Source organism: Haliotis cracherodii, unplaced genomic scaffold (assembly GCF_022045235.1).
Source record: "Haliotis cracherodii isolate W230 unplaced genomic scaffold, xgHalCrac1.p SCAF_5, whole genome shotgun sequence".
NCBI classification, from domain to species: Eukaryota; Metazoa; Mollusca; class Gastropoda; order Lepetellida; family Haliotidae; genus Haliotis; species Haliotis cracherodii.
In genome coordinates this window covers 17,033,324-17,059,376 of record NW_027266308.1, presented here as the reverse complement: position 1 = coordinate 17,059,376, position 26,053 = coordinate 17,033,324, and the positions used below count along the sequence as shown (strand labels likewise).

The window sequence follows — 26,053 nt, the reverse complement described above, 5'->3', positions numbered from 1 at the left end:
ACTCATAAAGAAACAATGGTGTGACTGGGCAAATAAAAAGAACAAACTACTACTAATACAATTATCTTACCATACCGAACGCACGTGTGCACAGATTCCGGCAAGCCTGTCCCCGGAGCCAGACGCTGACTGAAGCTCGTGCGGCACGCACGAGCTTAAATATCCCTTTTCCAAAACCCGGATGTTCGAAACACCCGTATGAACCAAGGTAACTTCCTGTTCCGGTTGTGGCTAGTGTAGCGTGTAAACTTCCGTTACAGTACTATTCCAGTCCCGGACTATCGTGGGATGCATTGTTGAAGAAGACCGGCGTAGAACTAAAACTACTGACAGATTACGATATGCACTTGTTTATTGAGAAAGGATTAAGAGGGGGTATATCGAAGGTGGCGAAAAGATATTCTAAGGCTAATAATAAATTAGTGGAAGGATACGATCCGAGTAAACCCAACACGCATATATTATATCTCGACGCCAACAATTTGTACGGATGGGCTATGAGTCAACCTTTACCCACGGGTGGTTTTGAATGGGTCGATGATGTCAATAATATCAATGTGAATGATATCCATAATAATGATGAGAATAAAGGGTACATACTAGAAGTTGACCTAGAATATCCAAGTTCGTTACATAAAGATCATAACAGTTATCCGCTAGCTCCCGAAAGATTAATGGTGAATAAAGATTGGATGTCGGAATATCAACGCTCCTTGATGGGTAATAGTAGGTTAGCTAACGTAGAAAAACTCGTACAAAATTTGATGGATAAGACAAAATATATAGTTCACTACAGAAATCTCCAGTTATATATCTATCGTTAGGTATGAAACTTAAGAAAATACACAGAGTTCTAAAGTTTGATCAAAGCCCTTGGATGGAGCCCTATATAAGGCTGAACACAGATTTAAGAAAGATAGCTACCAGCGATTTCGAAAAAGAATCTATATAAGCTCATGAATAACTCGGTATTTGGTAAAACTATGGAGAATCTAAGAAAGCGTGTTGATGTTAAATTAGTCAGATCTAATGAGGAAGAAAGACTCAGGAAACTTATAGCCAGTCCGGCTTTTAACAGAAGCAAGATATTCGATAACGATTTAGCTGCGTTGCATATGCAGAAAAGTAATATAAAATTCAACAGACCGGTGTACGTCGGTATGAGTATTCTCGACTTGTCAAAACACTTAATGTATGACTTTTATTACAACAAACTTAAGAAGCAATACGGCGATAGATGCGAGGTGTTATATACCGACACAGATTCTTTATTGATGGAAATACAAACCGAGGATGTGTATAAAGATATGGCAGAAAAAATAGATATGTACGACAAGAGCGATTACCCTAAAGATAATCCACTGCACAGCGTAGTAAATAAAAAGGTGTTAGGTAAGATGAAGGATGAATGTGCTGGGACTCCTATAGCGGAGTATGTAGGATTAAGACCTAAGATGTATTCTATAAAAAAGTCCGATAATGGAGAGATAAGAAAAGCTAAGGGCGTTAAAAAGTATGTGTTAAAAAAGCATATCAAACACGAACAGTATAAAGAAGCATTATTCAACCGTAGAACGTTCAAACACAAGATGAACTCTTTAAGAAGTTACGATCATAGGATATATGGATTAAGAATGAACAAGACATCATTATCCCCCTTAGATACAAAGAGATGGATTAAATGATGGTGTAACTACCTATGCTTATGGTTATGGTGGTAATACCGTACCGTCGGGAACTATGAACAACTCTTCTCGTACAAATGCCCTACCCGGTCCATCTTGAAGATAATAAAGAATATGCTCTCCTTCTTTCGTAACCAATCGACTAATGTTATACGTCTTAAGGGACCATATGGGATCGGTTGTGCGATGAGGCCTCCCTCGAGTTCACCGGCCTGGTATAAATATCTTACCCTTACTCTATCCGGAAGTTTTCGTTCTTTGCCTCTCCTCGGTGCTGAAGATTCGGAAGTCACGGATTTCATTTTAATCGCATCGGATGGTTTCTTCCCTATTAATCTTGTTACTTCATTATTCAGCGCTGATACAACGGCTGATAAACGTGTCACCCATTCGGTTGATCTCAATCGCTCGGATTTCATTTCGATCCCATACTGATAGCCAAACAAACGTTCCGCTAATGTCCTGTTAAATCTTTCGACGATAGCTTGACTGCGGTGGGCCTCTCTTTCACCACGGACGATTTCGACATCGTGCTTTGTTAAAAGTTTAGTTATCGATCCCATTAACTCGCGACCGGGATCTACTTGAAATAGCTTAGGCCATTTTAGCGGTCCACGTTTATATATGCGGCTCAGTGCATTAGCTACTTCTGTTGAATCTTTCGAGGTTAATGGCTCAGCCTCTTTGTATCGACTAGCCACATCCACTACTGTTAAAGCGTATTTGTACGTTTTGCGTTTTACCTTATCGTGGGGAAGAAACAAGAGGTCAGCCTGATGAACTTCATTCGTTGTAAAAATATCAAACTTCTTCCTCGGTATATAATGCGGTGCTTGTAAATATATTTGCCACAACGCTTGTTTCTTTAACCAATCCTTGGTCACATCTTTAGATACCTTAGCCGCGGTGGCTAATTTTTTATTGCTCCTATACCTTTCCAATATCCTCGTGGGCTAAAAGTAAAAATTTAAACTTTGAGGCCTGGAATAGTAAACAGATGTAGAAACATGTCTTTTATAGTGTATATTCATTGTGAATTAAGTTAAAGCTATCTTAAAGTTTTGATTTGGCTGTGTTTTGGTAGTCGTCGTTGTATTGAAAACATCCCCCATAATATCATTATGTACATTTACTTTAGACATCAATGTATGTTGAATAACTCTACGCTTTTTTAGTTTTCCGAATATTGTACAGGCTTGATGTATGTTGAATAACCGTGTGCAGTTATTCTGAGCATGCTCACATGCTCATTTGTTTGTTGAATAACTATGTGTGTACAAATCTGAGTATATAATACTCGATGTAAGGTGAATGGTTACTAGCATATAAACTTACTTGTATACAATTGTTGTACAGCGTCCGGGGAACCAGAGGGGCACCTGAACGATGTGTGAGGTGGTGTCATTCATTTTATGAAGCCTGATCCCAAGTCGACAGATGGCAAAATATACTTAACAACAAAAGTTCCTGCATCTTCCCGAGGCAAGAGAGTTAACTGACTTAAAAAGTCCAGTTTCCACCCTTGCCGAACTAGGATGGAATTACTGGGCTCGATCGTAGCGCCACCAGTGGCTATTACCAGTTATGTCCCGTCTAAGCCTCTCCTATGGACCAATCAGATTCCACCTCACGTATCACTTGCGTTTGCTTCACACAAAATGGTGGCGCCCGGTCAGGACGATCTGATCGATAATCAAGATATATGTTGTGACAAAACATGTCTTACATTGCGAAATGCATCAAATCACGTGAGCACCTTGATTAAAAACATGAAAAGATTTGGAAAATATCTGCTGACAACGAGTTGGCGGTGCACATGCTTTGCAAATCCTGCAATCGACCAAAATCTGCACGACAGTTAACGAACCTGATTTCTATTTCGGTGTGCTACTTTGATTGGACTATGCATAGACTCGTTAGTCCAGCCAAAATATAACTCCATGATACCAGCCTAGTTCGGCAAGGGTGGAAACTGGACTTAATAGTCAGTTAACTCTCTTGCCTCGGGAAGATGAAGTTCCTGTGACATTGAATAAGATTTAATGCAAATTTACGTTTTTTACCAAATCTGAAACAATTTCGGTTTGCAACAGATGAAAGACTCCTGTAAGTGTTAAAATGGTTTAATTTGCCATACTGACTTCAGAAAATGCGTGATTTCATAAAAAAAACATATACATGCCAAAATGTCAATTTACAAATCAATAGCGTGTCCACCTCTGGTTGCGATGCAAGCAACACATCTTCGTCTCATGGAATGGACAAGGCGTCGCACAAAGGAACACGTGGTTGCGGTCGAAGGCGCCGATCCATCTCATCCCACATGTGCTCGATTGGTGAGAGAATCAGGGGAGCGAGCTGGCCAATGGATGACATTCACGTTGTTTTGATGAAGAGAATCCTGAACAAGTCAAACAATATGAGGCCGGGCGTTGTCATGTTGAAATGCCTGGGCCATGACGACGCAAAAACGGTAGAACAACAGGGCTGATGATCTCGTCGTGGTAGCGCTGTCCATTGAGATTTCCCTCTACCACTATCAAACGGGTCCTCTGTCTTGCTCCATGACACAATGATTGATGTAACGTTCACCTCGACGTCGGTACACTCGAATCCATCCATCGCTGTGTCTGAGGTGAAAACTCGTCAGTGAATAGAACTTGTCCCCACTGCATGGCCGTCCAGCGTAGACTCTGTCTGCACCCCTGTAGACGTGCATGACGGTGGTTTCCTGTCAAAATGGGACACCTGGCGTGTCTTCTGGCGACAATCCCTGCACATCTGAGGCAACGACGTATGGTTTGTGAAGATATTACGCGTGGCCTGCCACTCCGAGGATGGTCTCTGACTGCATTCGTCTGTTGCGAACGTTGCCATAAACACCAAATGGTGTTTCTGTGGATGTTAAATTGTCTCGCAACATCACGTTGACTCGATCCTGCTTCAAGCATACCAATGGCTCGCAGACATTCATTTTCAGACAGGCTTGGCATTTCGTAATGTTGAATAATTGCGTAATTTTGTTGTTTTACTGAGTGGTTGTTGTCAGCACGATGCTAAACAATGCATATGGAATCCTGTTAACACATGTTTTTATACCCATTCTTGGGTAGTGAAATGCATGGGGCTTGCATAAAAGTCAACTTTTGCATGGAATGCATGCTTTTCTGTAGCAGTTGCATTTTTGTGACTTGATTCCGTACATGTACTACAATATTGAAAATCAAACTTTACTTGTTTGAACAATACACTAAAATATTGGTGTCACAGGAACTTTTGTTGTTGAGTATATATGAAGATGGTTACATCTGTATGGAATAAGACCTGTGTGAGGCTCATGTGACCATGAACTATGTTAAGTGTACAGTGTGGTGATGGTGGAGGGAGACATGGAGAAAATGACTTTGTATATATATATATTGTGTACCTAATGTGTACATGAGAGAAAATAGATTGTTGACATGGTTGTATTGAAGCAATGATGCCTTAAGATGTTGATGTATTGAGGTATTGATGTTTTGATATATTTATGTTCAGATATTGATGCAATGATACATTGATGCATTGGTTGGGATTTAGGAGATAGAGTATTAGTGCGATTTTTGTGAATTTGTTTGTGGGGTTGAGTAACCTTAAGTATTTGGAAAGTGTGTGTTAGAGTAACAAAGTGTGTGTGAAGGGTGATAGTGGAAGATAGCTGAATGGGGGTGAGTACATAAGTTACGTCATTATCAGTATAATTCTCAACTTTATTTTATAAATGTATTCTTAATCCATATTTGGGTTGTGTTATTACTCCGTGTTGTGACAGTCAATTACCCCAAAGATGTTTTTATCACCAATGAAAGAGCATGGATCCTAAAACCTACATGGACGTAATCAGGATTTCTTCAAGATATACATTCCAAAACGGTCATTCGTATTGTAACATAATCTTTGAAACAGTCAGAGTATGAACTAATCACTACCACTTCCGTCAACTATACTTTGACGTAATAAAATACTGACAATTTCCTTGGGATATTTTTATCTGTAAATATAAATCACGAGAAATACTCAATTAATGTGTAATTCGAAATAAATGTCATATGTCTATCACCGTTAGGATATGTACTTTCCAATGATATGGATTATTGGACATTTAATTTCGAACAAGGGCACTTACTTGACTTTACTTGTGTGTGCTTCCATATTACGATTAATGTAGAATAGTAGGAAACTTACAATAACAGCCCTTTGATCGATGGCTAGGCAGTGCATAGATTTTTTGGATATGTTGACTTTAGTTACTGTTGGAAAGACAATCAACTCCAGTTCAAATTGAATTACGGGGGCACGGGTGGCCCAGTCGTCTAAAGCGCCACGATTCGCTGTGCAGAGTTGCGTCCCTTGGGCACGCAAGAAACCTATGATTGTGGGTTCGAATCCCAGTTCGCCCCAATTATGTTTCTAGGTTTGTCAGCACCATACCCATGCTCGTGGGTTTCACCGAGGTGGTAAACGTCTGAAACCTGTATCACTTCGGGCTTTCCTCCCACATTAAGCTGACACGCCGCGATATGACTGGAATAATGTTAAAAGCAGCATTAAACCCTGCTCACTCACTACAATTGAATTACACTGTGTAGATAAATAAGAACGTTGTAACACTTTTGATAAAATGTATACGTTTTTCATCACAGTGCGCATCTTCCCTAGGCAAGAGAGTAAACTGACTTTAAAAGTCCAGTTTCCACCCTTGCTGAACTAGACTGGAATTCCTGGACTCGATCGTAGCGCCACCAGTGGCTATATATAGAATACTAAACGAGCTCCCGTGTAATACCAATTTTATGAAACGAGTGAGTAGTTGGAATACCACAACTATTCACGAGTTTCATAAAATTGGTTTTACACGGGAGCGAGTTTAGTATTTTATTTATTACTTGCCATTTATAACGTTTTTAGAATTATACTGTTGAGTATGAATAGGCTGACACCTACACGATCCATGGCACAGTCCAATTGAGTTTAAGAGAATAATACTTCAAACACGTCAAAAGTTGAAAGGTATGAATTTAATACCATACAACGGTCCACCTTTAGAATTCACAAAATTATCGTAGGGCTAAGACTATCGCAACTCACACACTTTAACTTAGACTAACGACGGTCGTTGCGCTACAATACGATCGCCTTGTGGAATTGGCCTTGTACCTCAAAGTTTACAATAACGTCACAATACCCGATGATGTAATTTGTGGAATTTTGTTGCAAGACCCATTGGCGAAACAATGCCATGTGACGTCAGCCTAGCAACAAGGTTGCTGGGGTCATTGAGTGTGCATAAGCTCCTCTCAGTGATCTATCAACTCCACACGCAATGTCATTGAATAAGCCAAGGGATGTTGAGAGCTTTCAATATTTATTCGTGAAACGTGTTCCGGGAGTACATAAGTACCACTCGTTTTGGTATTACACAATGTGTAATACAGCTGTATGTTTATTAAACGGGTGATCTCTTCACGGGCAAGTAATAAAACAAGTTATGTCCCTTCTATGCCTCTCCTATGGACCAATCAGATTCCACCTCTCGTATCACTTGAATTTGTTTCAAACAAAATGGCGGTTGCACGATTTTGATTTGACTATGCACACATTCATTAGTCCTGCCAAAATGTAACTCCATAACACTAGCCTAGTTCGGCATGGGTGGAAACCGGACTTTCATAGTCTGTTAACTCTCTTGCCTTGGAAGATGCACAGAGCGGTGCCAGCTGACGGCCAGACACCATGAATTTAAAGGGGCACTGATCTAAAGCAATTCCCCGGGACTGGTTGTTGCCTTTGTTATTGTTTTTTCCCAGTGAGTACCCGGATGTATAGCAGAAATCTAGACTAGTTCGCGACCTCTGCTGCGCCATTCGTAAGCGCATTAGTCACTTTTATGGGTAGTAATAAGGGCGTATGGTCACATTGATCAACAAAATGAAATACAGTTTTTGAGATAATAAGGAAATGTAGGTATATTTGTGGGTAGAATCGGTAATGGTTACGAAGTTTTGATAAGTCACTTGCTTGGTAATTTTGCGATTTTCGTTTACACTATTTTTGCTTGCAACATAAAGTAAATATTTCACCTGAGCATTGCTTTTTTTATAGTGTGTATATTTTTTACAGTCAAAATGTGTAACATTTTAAAATTTATTAAACGCCTCAATATTCAGTTATTTTACAAAGTGACTGAAAAACATTTCCATCTGTATTATTATGATAACGAATTCCAAACATTTTGATGTTTAATGTCATCACAAGAGACTGAAAATGTTACGTTGAAAAGTACATTTCTATGTTGTTTGGCTTCTAGTCCTACATAATAATCTGTTGTGATGTTTGTAGGCCCTTTTGATCATCTTAATCAATTTTTAGTCAATCTGGACAGATTTTTCAGTCAAAATGACTGAAATATTTACACATTTTATAAATTGCCTGAGAGAATCACATTTTACAAATTGACGGTAATATATACACGCTTACAAAGGAAAAGACTTGTGAAAACAACGTCTATCGCGCATTGAAGAATTTCCCAACCAAGACGTAGAGAAACAAGAACGAATCGGTTCCATGCTACAGCAAATGAAGGAAAACAAAATGCAAATACCATAATTACAACCTACCAAATTTATGTGTATAAATATTAGGCAGCTCCTTGTTCGAGGAATGTATCCGTGAATATCCACACAAAGGAACAATATCCCACTTGTCTGTAGCTGTACAAAGAAACTCATTCGATATCATGTGTCACTAAAACAATCCAATATTTTAAAAGATATTTATCGTTTTGGGATATTATAACCCGTGTTCGTTTCTCAACTGATCACTTGGATTGTTTTAGGTGTTTCACATAGGTGTCAAGTCTCAAGGGTCGGCTGAGAAAGCCCACGTGACAACTATTTTCATAACGTCCACGGTTCCTAAAACATCCATTGAGTGATAGATAACAGTGATCAATCAATCAACGTATTATCAGTTAACCCTTTGAACAAAGTATGTTGTTTTTACATGGGCACTTCACGCCATGATATGAGTGTATTCCCTTTGTTTTAGTAAACCTAGACATGTAAACACTCACTTTTGACATGTCCACTGTGCAAGATAACAGTGATTAATTAATCAACGTATTTTCTGTTAATCCTTTGATGACTAGGAACGATCTGTTGATTTACAAAAAAAAGTAAATCAACTGATCATTCACCTCTTGCTGGGCTGCCACGTACATATTACATAACACACATTTCACCTCACTTCAAACCTGGATTTAGATTGAATAATTACCCCAGACACAATAAATGCCAAATGGAACCTTTGTCAGGTAATATAAGAGGTGCTACCACTAATTGTACCTGTAATAAATTCATTAACTGAGCATCAAGTGAATGACGACAAATACACAAGTGTAGGGGTTATACGAGAAAACGTGGATGACAAGGGAGTAGTAATCGTATTATCGCCGCAATCCGAAATCCGAAAATGCTTTCACTGCATGGATACTTTTTTTATTATTAAACTATAACCATCTGGGGTATTTCCAAATGACGACATCCGATGAGCTCCGCCATTCTTTTTGTCTGTTTGTTTGGGCTGAAGAAATTAATTAACATGCGCCCTTTGTTAACCAATCGGTGTTTATGCAAAAATGCGTAAAACAAATATTGCCTCCAGCCTCCAAGTTTATTTAACTGTCCTTGCAGACGGTAGCCCAGTCTCTGGTCACGCTCAGTTGCGTTGCGTATCATCCGGGTACTCACGGGGGAAAAAACAATAACAAAGGCAACAACCAGTCCGGGGAATGGCGTTAGATCAGTGCCCCTTTAAGGTTAGTTTATGTGTGTGAAATTATTTATGTCTGGGGTTATTGAACCTGTGCCGACAACGACCCCTTCCGCCGGAATATGTCAGAAATAACATGAAAATAGGCGATAACTGGTCGGTGACCAGTAGCCAAGTTACAAGGCCCTGCCACAGTCAATCTCTCTGCCTCTCTCCAAACATCCCGCGAAAATGTACGGCTTTAGCCTATGGTTTTGGGCCTACTGAGATAGATTTGTAAATTCTTCCCAATTAAAGTAACCTGATGTTGGAAATTTCTCAAACAACACGAAAAAAATCGTATTTTAATTATGCAGGGCCAGTATCAGTCAACATATTAGTGTTTCTGTTTGAATGACTAAATTATTGCATTACCGTTACTGGAGTCCACAATGAACTGGAACTCGTCGTTAGATGACTTATACATCGGCCCAAAGTGTTTTCTTTTCCACCGTTGATCTGCCTTGTTTGAGTTGTGACGTTGTCGTTGCACAGCTCCGAACAGCGAAGAAACTTCAATATTTAGCAACACTCCGATCTCTCGTGAGCACTTGAATCGGCTTTCAACCAAACCGGTCGAAAGCATAACACAAACCGCCCTAGAATACGGCCTTTCGGGTAGAGTCATGTTTTTTTTCCATCAAGTTTAGAAGCTAAGATTTTCTTTTCTTCATAAAAGAATGAAATAAGTTTCTATCAATAAAAAGTGTCATGTATTCATAAGAGATTTTTTACGTCACATTTCAAATTCAACACGTGTAAAGAATGTTAAATTTGTCTCACTGTTCACAAATACAACAGTACATATGAAGATCTAGGAGTTTTTAAAACACACCATTGAAAATAACAGTATGATAAAGCAGTTTTATATAATAAAAATCATTTTTACAACAACCATATGTGTAGCAATTGCCCAGATTGGCAGAAAACTGGTCAACGTGACATCTCTGTTTTTACAACTGCTCGAGGAATGTACTTTTCCACTTCTAAGATTGTGTGGATAATGGACATAATTAACAAAACTTTTTATGTAAACTGACGAAGAAACGACCAAACTGAAATTTGGACACGTTGGGTCCAAACTCCATATAGTGTTAGAAAATGATTGAAAGTCGATCGCCTGAACACAACCAAACAATGTGCTGAGTAACTTGTTTGATAGGCATTACTTAGAAGTTGGCGGATGACAAGATAGACACAGTTTTATGGATAACAACTTCTTTAATACTGTAAAAAGCGACGTTTCGGTATAGATCCTAGTAGATAATAAGTAAGAAGTATCCATCCTCAAATCCTCATTTGATGACGTCACAAGTGCACCTAGTAACCCCACGTGACTGATGACGTCACATAACCTTGACCTTGAGGATGGGGGTGGGGGGTTGGGTGTTGTCAACGTCATTGCCTCATTAATATGCAGAATAACTCATTAATATGCAAATATATGCATGACGTCACAGGTCAGTTAGGTTAATAAAGGGTCAACTGACCAGATGCAATCATGCAATTAATGACTTGACCATTCGTTAACCGTATAACACGGGATAGTAATGAATGTCCCTATGTGGACATATTACTACGACCAGGGGTTGGGTTGGGTCTTGACTCACGCGGAATGGAATGTCATTGTGAGACCATTTTGGCGCGAGAACATGTGGTGAACATTTGAACCTTTTGCTTTGAAGACATTTCTCTGTGCACATTCGGTGGCGGGCTATGTGTGGTAGGATTAAAAAAAATGCCCAGGAACAGGTGCATGTAGAAAGATCTCCCGATATTCAATTACATTCATTAAGGGTCAACTGACCGGATGCAATCATTCAATTAATTACTTGACCATTCGTTAAACGTAGAACAACACGTGTCTAAAAACAAGATGGCGGACGTTGCCATGAACGCTCACGGGCTGTCACGTGTCCTCGGTTTGAATCTCGCGCCTGACCTACAAGTCAGTTCTATGAGGCACCATTCCATATCTCAGGCTACGTTGATCCATAAGTGCAATAACTCATTCATTGTGAAATATAATCATGACGTCACAGGTCAGAAAGAGTAATGAGAGGTCTGTTGTTCCAATGCAAGAAGGAAATGTGTTAATGAGTCCTTCATTAAGTGAGAACAAAGCATAGTAATGAGTGTCCCTATTTGGAAGTGGCTACTACGAGGTTCAAATGTGATTCACGGGGAAAGGAATGTCATTGTTAGACATATTCCATTGATGCATGTATTTCGTGTAGTTATGACTGTCACATGTGGCAAAGAGGGGTGTGAGTTGAATTTCCATAGAAACCACATGTCCAGTTCTTAACTCTTCTAGTGTTACCTCTTATAAGTTCTTTTTAACATTCAGTTGCCATGACAACTAAATAAAAAAATAAGGGTTAACAGTCTTGACTCCAAGAGGTCAGCTCGGAGAAATATAGAGTCGGTATCGCGAAACCCGTGTGTTGAAGACTGCAAAGTTTGCCAGTCTGGTCTGAGACGTTTTAATACTGTAAAATTACATTCTTTTTCTAAAAGATGTTTGGAGTTCAAAATGTCGATTCAGTTTCCTTTTTTCAATGGAAAAATACTCGTTTAACCCATACCCAGAATCATTTTCATGAGAAAAAATAGAGTGAAATAACGTAGTTTAGTGGATAACTTCTAAGAGATAAGATTACTTGAGCATTCATTAACAATGAACAATGGATAGTAATGAATATCCTTATATGGAAACTTAGGTCACCAATCCCTCATTAATATGCAAGATAACTCATTAATGTGTAAATGTATAAGTGATGTATCAGGTGAATTAGATGAATACAGGGTCAACTGACCAGATGCAATTTACTTACATTAACAAAGAACACTCGATAGTAAAGAATATCATCATATGGAAAACTTGACATCGCACGGGAAATGGAATGTTATTGCGACTGAATTTTGCCGCCTTTTTGTACCTTTTCTCCATGCTCATTCTGGGGGCTGCGCCTGCTGAGATTATCAGCCCAGGAATAAGAGTGTGATCTATGTCCATATGTGTTATAAAACTCAACGGTCGTGTTGAGTGACTGACATTTACACTTTAACCTTGCTGACAGTATTGAAGACGGAACGAATGAGGAGAATGGAGGTCACGTGCTGCTGTGTCAGAGTCGTCTTAGGTGAGTAATAATTTTAATCAAAATATTTTTACAAATTATTTACCGATATGTAATTAGTTACATTGAAATCTGTTTTCTTTCTTTCTCATCTGTCTACCTCTAATGCATATTTGTGTAAAGCATTTTTGTAATGTTATGTATGCATTTGTACACCATGCTTTTGGCAAAATAATTCAGATTATTTAACACTTAAACTTAAAACAGATTCTTATTTAACGAATCCATTTGTAGAGTTTGATACCCAACAGAAATCAGATATAATTCTTCTTCTTTTTGTTGTTTTTGTTGTTGTTGTTGTTGTTGATAAAACATCACTCGTTAAACATTTTACAAAGCAAGAAATAGAATACTCATAGTGATTTTATGAAAATTCACTTTTTATGAAATGTAACAAAGTGATTTCTAATACAGACTATACTTTGTTGTGCGAGCGGCGCACAACTTTTGGGTACTAGCATTGCGATTCTTGGCTGTAGATGTTATAGTCTGTTTCTGCATGATGTATGCATTTGTATGAAAAAAACACCATGATTGAGTTTATTATCTTTAGGGAAAAAAAAGTACATGTACAAATTCAATGTTCCCTTTGTTCTAGGATGTGTGCACCACAAATGGCGTCCCATTGAAGAACCATCGTAATGAAGAGACATAGTGATGTAGTTACCTTTACCTATGTGCTGCTTAATAAAGTCAGACATCGATCAATGTATTCTTATATTGTTTGTTTTTTATCTCTTTTTACAAAACAGTTACGATTAATCTTAAGGTTTTAAAAAGGTGATCTTAGCATCGTGTTAGTTAACCCTTGTCATGATACATTTCTATGACTTGAGATAAAGTTAGAATATTCTGAATTTAGCATGTTTAGTTTTTTAAAACCTTAAGATTAATCGTTTGGTGTATTGTGTCCTCTGTCAGTGGTCAGGAAGATAACCCGATGATCAATTCAACGCAAGCTTCACCAAGTACATATTCGCTGGGGAGTCACGTGATCACCTTCTTTACAGCACTCAATGGGCATAGTACTATTTCCATATTTAGTTAGTGTACTATGTACACAGTTGACGACGCATCTAACAGTAGATCATATTGCTTCTATGGTAACAAGTGAGGTTTATTTTACAACACTCCGAATGAGTTGGTATATGTTATACACATAACACCTCGTTTTGTCCGTGTCGCTGTTTCGTGAAATACTGACTAGAGTGCCTCCTGAAATTGAGGTCACCACATGCCATTTATCGTGAGCCTGCTTATGAATGGAGGGGGTTGGTTAACCACAGCTCCACTCCGTTGTAGAAAGTTCAGATATGGTATGAGTTACTATACACATGCTATTCAATAAAGGCATGATGAATACTGAGAATATCAAGATCTAATTTTGTAAAAGAACAACACTAATTATATGAAAAAACACCAATTCGCCTGTGTGAAATATTTCATGATAGTTTTAACTTCAAACTGACCATGTAACCATTGTTTGCTAGATACATTATTATAATACCGCGATAGCTAGCCAACGGAATGGTCGTTGCCTGATAACTTGGAAGTCAATTTGATAATTATTTGAAATTAATTGAGAGCATGGGGTGTTAGCTGGAAACTTCACCTCTGTGTGTTATAACAAAATCAAGTGGGAAACATGATATTCGGTGGGAGAATACTGTGTTTAGCACGAGAAATTAAAGTCGGAGAGAGGATGTCTTCCAAAGAATGTGTCTATTATGCCTGATTCAGAGTATTTGTAATTACAGGAGAAACCAACGAACGACTATTTCACGAGTTGAAATTCGAGCATTTTACTTCAAACACTGCCCGAATGCATCTGACCCTTGACCTACTTACAGTATGAGTGTATATTCATGTTAACTTGCAGTGATAAGAATAATTTTCGTTAATTGTGTTTATGTCTAATATCTTCCAAAGAGTATGTAGAAGTCAGGAGATCATCTCAGCAACATGTGCATGATTTTCATGTGCATCTTTCCCTAGTTTAGTTATCGAATAGCACTTGTACATCCGTACATACTTTTTGGATTTAATAAATATATCCATTTCGATTTTGAACGAAAAGACTAATGCGAGTTCGTCTGCGAGTCGGACAATTTTAAAAATCCATGCTAAGTGTTATACATTGTATTTTACCAAATCAAAATTTCTTAAGTTTATTGTTACCAATTATTGTATATTTTTTTCTATTATTTCACCATGTCACATCACAGCGTTCATTACCTTTAACTCAAAACCTCTTGCAGCGAATATCACAAGGTTAATTGACTGTTTTGTATCAGGTTGGGTATATGTTAAAAACAAACAAAATGACAATACACTCACATCAATAATATTTATTCGTTGCGTGTATACAAACGTGATTAAACAATAATATTTAACACTAAACTGTTTTACAAAGATTCCAATTTTCTAACGTCTCTGGGCACGCAAGATTCTCATTTAAATATAGTTCCAAAAGTTTAACCCCTTGAGTGCCAAACTGGACATTTGTTCGTTTTAACAATCAAATTTCAGCCTAAATAGGCTATTGAAAACCTATCCTGTGACAATTTGTTGAAAGGAGCTTTTATGTAAGTGCTGACGTCAGAGCACCTCGAATGAAGTTGGATAGATCTATGATGTGAATCTGTACGAAGGGGCGGTCGGATAGCTGATTGGTTGAAGCGTTCGCTCGTCACGCCGAAGACCCGGGTTCGATTCCCGACATGGGTACAATGTGTGAAGCCCATTTCTGGTGTCCCCTGCCATGATATTGATGGAATATTGCTAAAAGCGGCTTAAAACCATACTCACTCACTCACTATAGGTTCACAGTTCTCGTTGAATTGAAGTGTTAACAGTGTGGTTTTACTATGAACAAGTTCGTGTTAGTAACTGTATGACACTAAAAAAAAAATAACCAAAAAAAACCACAAGCGAACTGTCGTGTGATTGGCTTGTAGAGATAATTGCTTTCCAGAGGCATATTGACCATATGTATGACATCATAGAAATATGAATTAAAACAACAACAAAATGTAAACTGTAATGAAGCTTTTATTAACAGCACATGGTGTTGACTTTACAAGTGTAGAGTTCGAGTGATTTCAACGATTTACAAAATGATTAAAAACCTTGACGGTTCAATGATTTTAGAAAAGTTTTAAGTGTTTAATCTCGACATGAAATACACCACTCAGATGCACCTGATGGAGACGACCATCTTTGTGACATTTATAGATGTTTGCGTCCCGGAGGTCCCAACTTGACCGGTCTCCTGATGTATACGACCAGGCGTTTCTTTGATGCCAGGGAGCTGTCATTTAGAGAAATCTGTTTTGACTTAATGACAGGTCCTGTTTTCAAAACATGGATAAGTCCAAATCTTCTTCCTTTACCTCGACTCGGTGACCGATTCTTCCGTGTCATTGCTTTGGGTAACACAAAATCCCAACTGAAGGGTTGTAACACGAGAACAAGGTTTTTATTCTTGCTCGCTCTGCTCGTCATCGCCATCATCGGCGGCTGAGATAGATTCAGTGTCACTATCTGCTTCAGGTATGTCTACACGAGTCAGAATGTCTTTCATCACAGTTTTCGTGAAACGAGCGATCTTGTTTTTGATAATAGATTGATCAGTGCCAGGATCCATATCGCTCAGGCTGTCTAGGATGGGTTGAAATAGAGGCGCCTGTCTAAAATATTGGGAGAACTCTATGACACTTTTGAGACTGTCGGTCAATTCGCTTTCCCACATCTGTTTCATTTTTCTGTCAATCCATTCTTCTGTTCGACCCTGTTGTCTGTACTTTTTCCTCTTGAGTTTCATTGCGTCGTGCTTGATGTTGTACACACGATTCCAGATGTGTTGTAAACCAACATTTTGCCACTCCTCCGCATCCACGTCGGTGTTTGGCGGCTTCCAGCGACGACGTTTGACAGCGAGACCTCCACCTTTCTGTTCAGGAAGTCGTTCCTCATCGTCGTCACCGTTGTCGTCACTCTCGTATCTGAGACATTTTCTTTTGCATTTCAAGTTGTTGTTTGCTGGACACCATGATCTAATATGTCGCTGTAGATCGTGCATATTGTCTATCAATACGCCGCAGTCAGTACACGCAGTGGCCATGGTAAAAGGTCCTGTGTCGTCACTCGAGATGGATGCTGTTTCAACGTCGTCGTCGTCAGAGCTTAGAGACCTTTCTTTCGAAGTGTGATCAGCACGAATGTCAGGAGCTGTCTGCACGTCTAATGCTAGAGAGACATCTTTTACCCGTTGTTGTTGTTGTTGTTGTGAAGCACTGTGATCAGGTTGATTGTCGCTGGTTGTCAATACGTTGACATGTAATCTATTCTTCTCACTTGTACCGGGTTTGAGATCCACTGTAAGGTGTCCATAAGGGGTTTCAACAGCCCTTTCATAAAGAGTCATAAATTTACCAATGTCTTCAGGAAATATTCTTCTGGCGAATAACTTCACCTGCTGTCTGTCCACTGGCGAATTGAAAAGTGTGACATAATGAGAATTTAGAGCAATGTCCCTAGATTCCTTACCTCTCGGGAAGAGGTTTTGCAATAGCAAAAATATAATGACATTTTTGTGGTGGGAGGTTTGGGTAAACAGACGGGAAATCCGATTGTCATTCTTTGCTTCAGACAAAAAGTCATCCAACACCATCATGTTCTGATTACGGGCATCGAAGAAGTTTTCATCTTCGAGATTGTAAGGTATTCCTTTCACAAACCGTACTTGAGGTAAAGTTTGAAGAATGCTATCGTAAAGCGGTTGCCACACAGTATAACACCAGACAATACAGTCGGGCAGGGGTTGAACGAATTCACGACGTAATAGGTTGAAGACAAACACCGACTTTCCGCATCCACTGGGTCCAACAACGATGCTATTGGAGGGTATAAGGAACTTGAATCGTCCGTGTCGCTGGTGTTCCCGAGATGAAAGCAAACGTGGAGATATTTCCTGATGAGGAGGAGGAGGGTGTTTATCGGGAAGAGGAGGAGTAGGAAGAGTAAGGTGTTTATCTAGAGGAGGAAGAAGAGAAGACGAGTCTTGAGTTGATCTATGCACCTGCTTCTGATGTCTCTGTAGATTATCTTTTCGCGCAAAACTCTTGCCACAGTCTGGACAGTTGGTAACCTCCATAGTGAACAAATACAAGTGCGCGATAAGAGGGTCTGAACCATTCTTTAATACCCTTCACCCATGCAATGCTTAAAGACAGCTTGGGTTCATTTCACAGCAGCTTTTTATTTTCGACACAGGTTTCCTGAGGAGTAGGAGTAGGAGGAGGAGGAGGAGGAGGAGGAAGAGGAGGTGTTGGTTGTGGTGGAGGGTGTTTATCCAGAGGAGGAGGAGGGTGTTTATCCAGAGGAGGAGGAGGAGGAGGAGGGTGTTTATCCAGAGGAGGAGGAGGAGGAGGAGGAGGGTGTTTATCCAGAGGAGGAGGAGGAGGAGGAGGAGGGTGTTTTTCCAGAGGAGGAGGAGGAGGAGGAGGAGGAGGGTGTTTATCCAGAGGAGGAGGAGGAAGAGGGTGTTTATCCAGAGGAGGAGGAGGAGGAGGAGGGTGTTTATCCAGAGGAGGAGGAGGAGGAGGGTGTTTATTCAGAGGAGGAGGAGGAGGGTGTTTATCCAGAGGAGGAGGAGGAGGGTGTTTATCCAGAGGAGGAGGAGGAGGAGGAGGGTGTTTATCCAGAGGAGGAGGGTGTTTATCCAGAGGAGGAGGAGGAGGAGGAGGTTTATCCAGAGGAGGAGGAGGAGGAGGAGGGTGTTTATCCAGAGGAGGAGGAGGAGGGTGTTTATCCAGAGGAGGAGGAGGAGGAGGAGGGTGTTTATCCAGAGGAAGAGGAGGAGGAGGGTGTTTATCCAGAGGAGGGTGTTTATCCAGAGGAGGAGGAGGAGGAGGAGGAGAAGGAGGAGGAGGGTGTTTATCCAGAGGAGGAGGGAAGGAAGGTGTTTATCCAGAGGAGGAGGAGGAGGAGGAGGGTGTTTATCCAGAGGAGGAGGAGGAGGAGGAGGAGGAGAAGGAGGAGGAGGGTGTTTATCCAGAGGAGGAGGGAAGGAAGGTGTTTATCCAGAGGAGGAGGAGGAGGAGGAGGGTGTTTATCCAGAGGAGGGGGAGGAGGAGGAGGGTGTTTATCCAGAGGAGGAGGAGGAGGAGGAGGGTGTTTATCCAGAGGAGGAGGAGGAGGGTGTTTATCCAGAGGAGGAAGAAGAGAAGGCGAGTCTTGAGTTGACCTGTGCACCTGCTTCTGATGTCTCTGTAGATTATCTTTTTGCATAGAACTCTTGTCTCAGTCTGGACAGGTGGTAACCTCCATAGTGATCAAATACAAGTGCCAGATGAGAGGGTCTGAAGCATTCTTTTATTTCCTTCAGCAATGCGACGCTTCAAGGCAGGTCGGATTCGTTTCACAACAGCCTTTACTTTCGACACGGGTTGCATTTTCAGTATAGTCATTTTCGCTTTCTTGGTTGTCATCTTTTTCTTTTTAGATGCAACCAGTCTCTTCGGCGACCCCTTTGATGCCATTGATTTTCTCCGACATGTTTTTCTCGACTTGGTCTTGCTATGCTTTGTGAAAATGACTGTAGGTCCAAATATATCCTCTGAAACTCTCTTCATTTTGAAAACGGACGTCTTATCTGTCAGCAAGGTTAGAGTGTAAATGTCAGTCACTCAACACGACCGTTGAGTTTTATAACACATATGGACATAGATCACACTCTTATTCCTGGGCTGATAATCTCAGCAGGCGCAGCCCCCAGAATGAGCATGGAGAAAAGGTACAAAAAGGCGGCAAAATTCAGTCGCAATAACATTCCATTTCCCGTGCGATGTCAAGTTTTCCATATGATGATATTCTTTACTATCGAGTGTTCTTTGTTAATGTAAGTAAATTGCATCTGGTCAGTTGACCCTGTATTCATCTAATTCACCTGATACATCACTTATACATTTACACATTAATGAGTTATCTTGCATATTAATGAGGGATTGGTGACCTAAGTTTCCATATAAGGATATTCATTACTATCCATTGTTCATTGTTAATGAATGCTCAAGTAATCTTATCTCTTAGAAGTTATCCACTAAACTACGTTATTTCACTCTATTTTTTCTCATGAAAATGATTCTGGGTATGGGTTAAACGAGTATTTTTCCATTGAAAAAAGGAAACTGAATCGACATTTTGAACTCCAAACATCTTTTAGAAAAAGAATGTAATTTTACAGTATTAAAACGTCTCAGACCAGACTGGCATACTTTGCAGTCTTCAACACACAGGTTTCGCGATACCGACTCTATATTTCTCCGAGCTGACCTCTTGGAGTCAAGACTGTTAACCCTTATTTTTTTATTTAGTTGTCATGGCAACTGAATGTTAAAAGGAACTTATAAGAGGTAACACTAGAAGAGTTAAGAACTGGACATGTGGTTTCTATGGAAATTCAACTCACACCCCTCTTTGCCACATGTGACAGTCATAACTACACGAAATACATGCATCAATGGAATATGTCTAACAATGACATTCCTTTCCCCGTGAATCACATTTGAACCTCGTAGTAGCCACTTCCATATAGAGACACTCATTACTATGCTTTGTTCTCACTTAATGAAGGACTCATTAACACATTTCCTTCTTGCATTGGAACAACAGACCTCTCATTACTCTTTCTGACCTGTGACGTCATGATTATATTTCACAATGAATGAGTTATTGCACTTATGGATCAACGTAGCCTGAGATATGGAATGGTGCCTCATAGAACTGACTTGTAGGTCAGGCGCGAGATTCAAACCGAGGACACGTGACAGCCCGTGAGCGTTCATGGCAACGTCCGCCATCTTGTTTTTAGACACGTGTTGTTCTACGTTTAACGAATGGTCAAGTAATTAATTGCATGATTGCATCCGGTCAGTTGACCCTTAATGAATGTAATTGAATATCGGGAGATCTTTCTACATGCACCTGTTCCTGGGCATTTTTTTAAAATCCTACTACACAATCCAGCCCGCCACCGAATGTGCACAGAGAAATGTCTTCAAAGCAAAAGGTTCAAATGTTCACCACATGTTCTCGCGCCAAAATGGTCTCACAATGACATTCCATTCCGCGTGAGTCAAGACCCAACCCAACCCCTGGTCGTAGTAATATGTCCACATAGGGACATTCATTACTATCCCGTGTTATACGGTTAACGAATGGTCAAGTCATTAATTGCATGATTGCATCTGGTCACACCCAACACCCAACCCCCCACCCCCATCCTCAAGGTCAAGGTTATGTGACGTCATCAGTCACGTGGGGTTACTAGGTGCACTTGTGACGTCATCAAATGAGGATTTGAGGATGGATACTTCTTACTTATTATCTACTGATCCTTATACCGTTGTCAAGCAAGACTGAATGAGGGACATAGTGCAGAATATATATGGCAAGTGGAGGATTAACAGTAGAGGATTAACAGTAACAACAAGGGCATACATGTTATCCCACTCATGAATGCCCTAGTTGTTACTGTTAACCCTCTGGATGCCGAGGTTTTTTTCTGACCCACATTTTCCTAAGATCGGAAAAGTGAAGGTTGTGCGAGAATTGCGCTCACGCGGCCCTGGATCTACCTCTAGCTATAAAATTACGCAGACACTCCCAAGTGTTGTCCGAGAATTTATTCTGCGTTGAAAAAAAGTAAATTTCTCCGCTTTTTATGGTACACCGGTAAAAGTACTGTGCGACAAAAAAAATTATTAAGAATCTTTACGGAAACTGTGAGCGAACAAAATACTGCCTAATATCTGAACGACATAACTACATATCAAATGGAGTTATATGCGTATGTATAACGACATACATTCAATTCCAAAAATAGCATGCCGTAAATGACGAAAACTGATTTTTCTCTATGACGTCAAAAGGTGTCTGAGAGGTTACACACGTACAGAGAAAAGGGGGCATAACTCCGCTATGCTTAGCTCTAGTTTGTTGTAACTCAGGTCACTTGGTAAGAATTAGCTGTGGGTAAGGACAATATATTTTCGTGGTGTTTTGTTCATGTTGTGGAAAATCTCGATGTGTGGAGCGGAATTTGACGCTTTTTCGACACAACATAAAATGACTGCTCTCACCAAGTAAATAATGTCTTAAATATGTTAACAATTAGATAGTTTATCGTGTATCTTAATTGGACAAGACACGCACCTGTTTGGCATCAATTTACGTAATGAAATTCCAAAAAGAATATTTCAAAACAACCAAAATTATATTCAATATTGGACGTATATTTGTTCATGATTATGTTATTTTTTCTTACACAATAAAAGATGCAAAGAAAGCTCTATTGGTATAGAATTATCAGGATAATCGTATACGTTTGAACCAACGGGGTACCTGGCATGGGTTTTATTTTTATACATTTTACAATTCCTGGAGAAATAAATTAAACTGTTTACTATCCTGTGATCACAATATTGAAAACAGAATGAAACCATTGATCATATAATGCAAAACGAGAGGAATAATTCGTAAATTGTTTGTGACTAACGCGCACCTGGCGAATCGTTAGATATCACTGTTCTCTGTATCCAACGACATAAAAGACAAATCCATGACCAAGACATTTCAGAAATGTGTGCATATATTTTACCGAAAAATAGTATCCATTTTGTTAAAGTAATATATTCAGTTTCAGTTATAAAAAAAAATGAAACGGCTATTCATGGACATTGGATATATCTATTATGATATTGACTTATTACACATCCCAAGACATACATATACATGCTGCAGTTACATTTACACTTCATCTTGTAACACTTGTCCAAAGGAAAGAAATATCGTAGTCGACACTATAAACCCATCACATTGTTATGTAAACAATGTTCAAACAAACAGGAGATTATCAAAGGTTCGTTCATACATGTTGTGGCCTATATGTACGTATGATTTCATTTTGAACATTGACAAATATCCGAAGTGAAATTAATTGTGTGAAAAAATGTATAAAAGACATGCAACATATACACCATAACTGAAACTGTAAACAGCATGATACAGTGATCGTGTGCACTCTCATTCAAGGACCTTCACCTCAAAGAAATTACCAAATATGTATAACAATGCTGACGTATGACATCACTACCTGTGACCCACTTTTACAAAATGGCGTGTACACTTTGCACAATACGTGGGATTGTACGAGGGGACTTTCGTTGATTCAGGGATCGTATAAACATAAATGTGACATGTAAGTAATCAGAAACATTCTGACAATCTATGTACTGTTATTTGTTGTCATAATTTTCATTGAATCAAACGGAAATAGTCAGAAATTCCGATAAATACCGTTGTCGTTGTGCGTGATTTTGCGTCAGTCATGGCGTCAACCAGAACGGTAACTTTGACAACTTCTGTTGAAAATATCAAATCATTGCAATGTATCTATTTAAAATTCCCTAATTCTTCCTACGATTCTCTTCCCATGCATATTCTGAAAATGTTGAGTCAATATCTTGAACGAATAGACGAATGGATAGCTCAAAATAGGAGAATATGCTACAATGTGTAAAATCTTAATTTTGCTTTGTTGTCCCCCGCCGCGCGAAAGCGCGAAGCGGGGGATATAGTATTCACGACCGTCCGTACGTCTGTACGTCCGTACGTCCCACCTGTTTGTTGCCGCGATATCTCAAGAACTAAACACTGGATTGTCTTCATATTTGAAACTATAGTGTATATACAGACAACGCATACACCAGTCGGTTTTGGTGACCTTGACCCCATTTTCAAGGTCACAGCAGGCAAATCTGCTTTTGGAGTTGGAAAACGGTGTTGCCGCAATATCTCAAGAACTAATCACTGGATTGTCTTCATATTTGGTACTCTGGTGTATATACAGGCGGGGGACATTTCGTCACTTTCTGACAAATACTTGTTTACATTTCAACCATGTGCAGTTTTTCGAGCACAGCGTTCGTTTTCACACCTTACTTATTTTGCTTGATTTCATCTAGCCACTTTGTATTGGTGACAAAGACCACTGGTCATTTCATTCTAAAATGTATGAGGAATTCAAGGATGTAGGTATCGCAGATAAGTTTGAAATATACGTGATGTTACAGGCGTCTCATAACCGGCGTACCTGAAACGTGATTTTGTAAACACTATCCAATATGGCGGAAAGTTCACTTCGGCGTTTGCGTTTTCGTTTTTCCCAAAACATTCTAAACGATTCTAGGGTTATCGGAGACGTTTTGGAATGATCATTGGTGATTTCATAAAGGACAGATACCCGTGATCACTAATATGCTATTTTTGAAATTCATTTCTCCGAGTAAATATCCGAAATTTAGATTTCAAAACATGCTGTAAATAACGCCGTGAGTGGTGATTTAGTAATGTGTAAAAAATGGCGACATTTACGATGTACCTAATTTTCAGAGGTCATGTTCAGTACTTTTGCTTGGCCTAAAATGCCAGTGGATGATATCACAGAACAGGGAGTTTCCCACCTTATTCAAAACTGTAAAGTGTAGTTGAGTGGGTGATGTATTTTGAATTTTATTCGACTTGAAAGTGAGGGTTGTAGAGGAAGGACATATATGTCCCTCTGGCATCCAGGGGGTTAATCCTCTACTGTTAAATTTAAACACTGTGACGTCATCAACCGAGGCAAGTCACTATGTCAGTCGCTGAACAGTGTCCAGAAGACTGCGTCGATACAGTATCAGATCTAGAGCTAGCATACCATTACGAGACGTAACGCTGTCACTGCAACGCTGGTAGAACAGAAACTGGCAAAGGGTCATGTTCACAGGAGAGAGCAGATTCAAGCTTTTCCTGGCAGATGTAAGAATTAGTGCCACCCTTAGACAAGGAGAACGTTGTTGCATTTTAAGATGTCGAACCGTTTGGAGATGGCAGCATCTGTAGCCCTGTCAATGCGGCATCATTAGTCTTGTCAATTCAGCATCTGTAGCCAAGTCAAGACAGGTCTAGGGATTTTGGAAGGAAACACAACTGGACAGTGTTACACTGGCCAGCCCCTCTACCCTGGTGTACTACTGCTCTTGCAACAGAACAGGACAGACACTGTTTTAACTAGAAAACACAAGGCCCAGAAAACATCCTGCCTTGCCCAGCACAATCACCAGAATTATCACCTGTAGAACTCTTGTGGGATCACCTTGGCTGTCAAATGAGAGTGTGAGTGTGAGTTAAATCGGCAATATCGTGACTATCAAGGGTTAAGCATTATAAATACTTTCAAACTTACATAAAAACCTGCCAACGAAGGACAGTAAAATAACTAGACCAATCAAAGAAAAATATTTAAAACTAGTATAGAATCATAAAATGGACAGCACTTTACAAAACAATATATGATTAAAACAGGCAATTGATCGCCAACAACTGAAGGTAGATCACCCTACGAGGGACCATGGGGACTTACAGTACTTTTGCTACCTGCATTGACCCCAGCAGCATTTACATCATCCCTTCAGGTGTTGACGATTATTAACACGTTTAGCCTTATTATAACAACACATATTCTACGATTAAACGATGTGGTAAGAATAAATCAACTTGGAATGACGTGGTCTTACATACCCTCTCCAGGGGACAATCATTTTACACTACTTCAACCCCCCTTCGAGGATACAGCCACTAACAATCTCAGTTATTATATTTATTCTGCCAAGTATAAAAGCTATATTATATACGCAACATATTAATCAAAATTTATGGAACAATTCAATTTCTTTTTAAAAAACAATAACTAAATGAGAACTGATATTAAAAAGATCCTTTATAGATGAAACTTTGAAATGGGTATCCCTTGTGATGGCAAAATCAATACAGTCAAGCAGAACATCACAGGGAATACAGAACGGGGGGTCTTCACCTTGAAATAAATACGCATGTGTATATCTGTAATGGCCAATACGACATCGTCGCATAATGACCTCTTCAAATCTGGACTGACAACCCAAGTAGGTGTAACCAATAGTTGGTTTAATGCGATGTAACTTATTCATACCTGCACGGGTGGTCCAGTCGTCTAAGGCGCCGCAATTCGCTATGCAGAGTTGATTGATTCGCCCCGATTATGTCTCTAGGTTTGTCATCACCATGCCCGTGCTCGTGGGTTTCACCGAAGTGGTAAACGTCTAAGACCTGTTTTCCTCCCACATTAAGCTGACACGCCGTGATATAACTGGAATACCGTTAAAAGCGGCGTTAAACACAACTCACTACTCACTCATGCCTGCTTGGGCGTCCCACTTCTTTTGGATCAGATCTCGGATGTAACATCTAATTATAGGTTTAATATTATTGCATGGGATTAGAAGTGGTGTCACA

The 26,053-nt window shown here is 39.6% G+C and overlaps 1 protein-coding gene and 1 long non-coding RNA gene across 2 annotated transcripts in view; one reads left to right on the top strand and one right to left on the bottom strand.

The window, feature by feature from the left end:
- Positions 1-10,054, bottom strand: part of LOC139442486 (protein YIPF4-like) — a 178,147-nt gene extending 168,093 nt beyond the window's left edge. Inside the window, exon 1 of the mRNA XM_071223297.1 lies at positions 9,909-10,054. Within this exon, the coding sequence (XP_071079398.1) occupies positions 9,909-9,960 (52 nt within the window). The 5' untranslated portion in view covers positions 9,961-10,054. The remainder of the gene's footprint in view (positions 1-9,908) is intronic.
- On the top strand, positions 9,483-13,359 carry LOC139442487 (uncharacterized). Its single transcript, XR_011651694.1, has 3 exons — positions 9,483-9,540; positions 12,617-12,679; positions 13,275-13,359. It is a non-coding gene; the product is annotated as an uncharacterized lncRNA (long non-coding RNA).
- Positions 13,360-26,053: the final 12,694 nt, after the last annotated feature.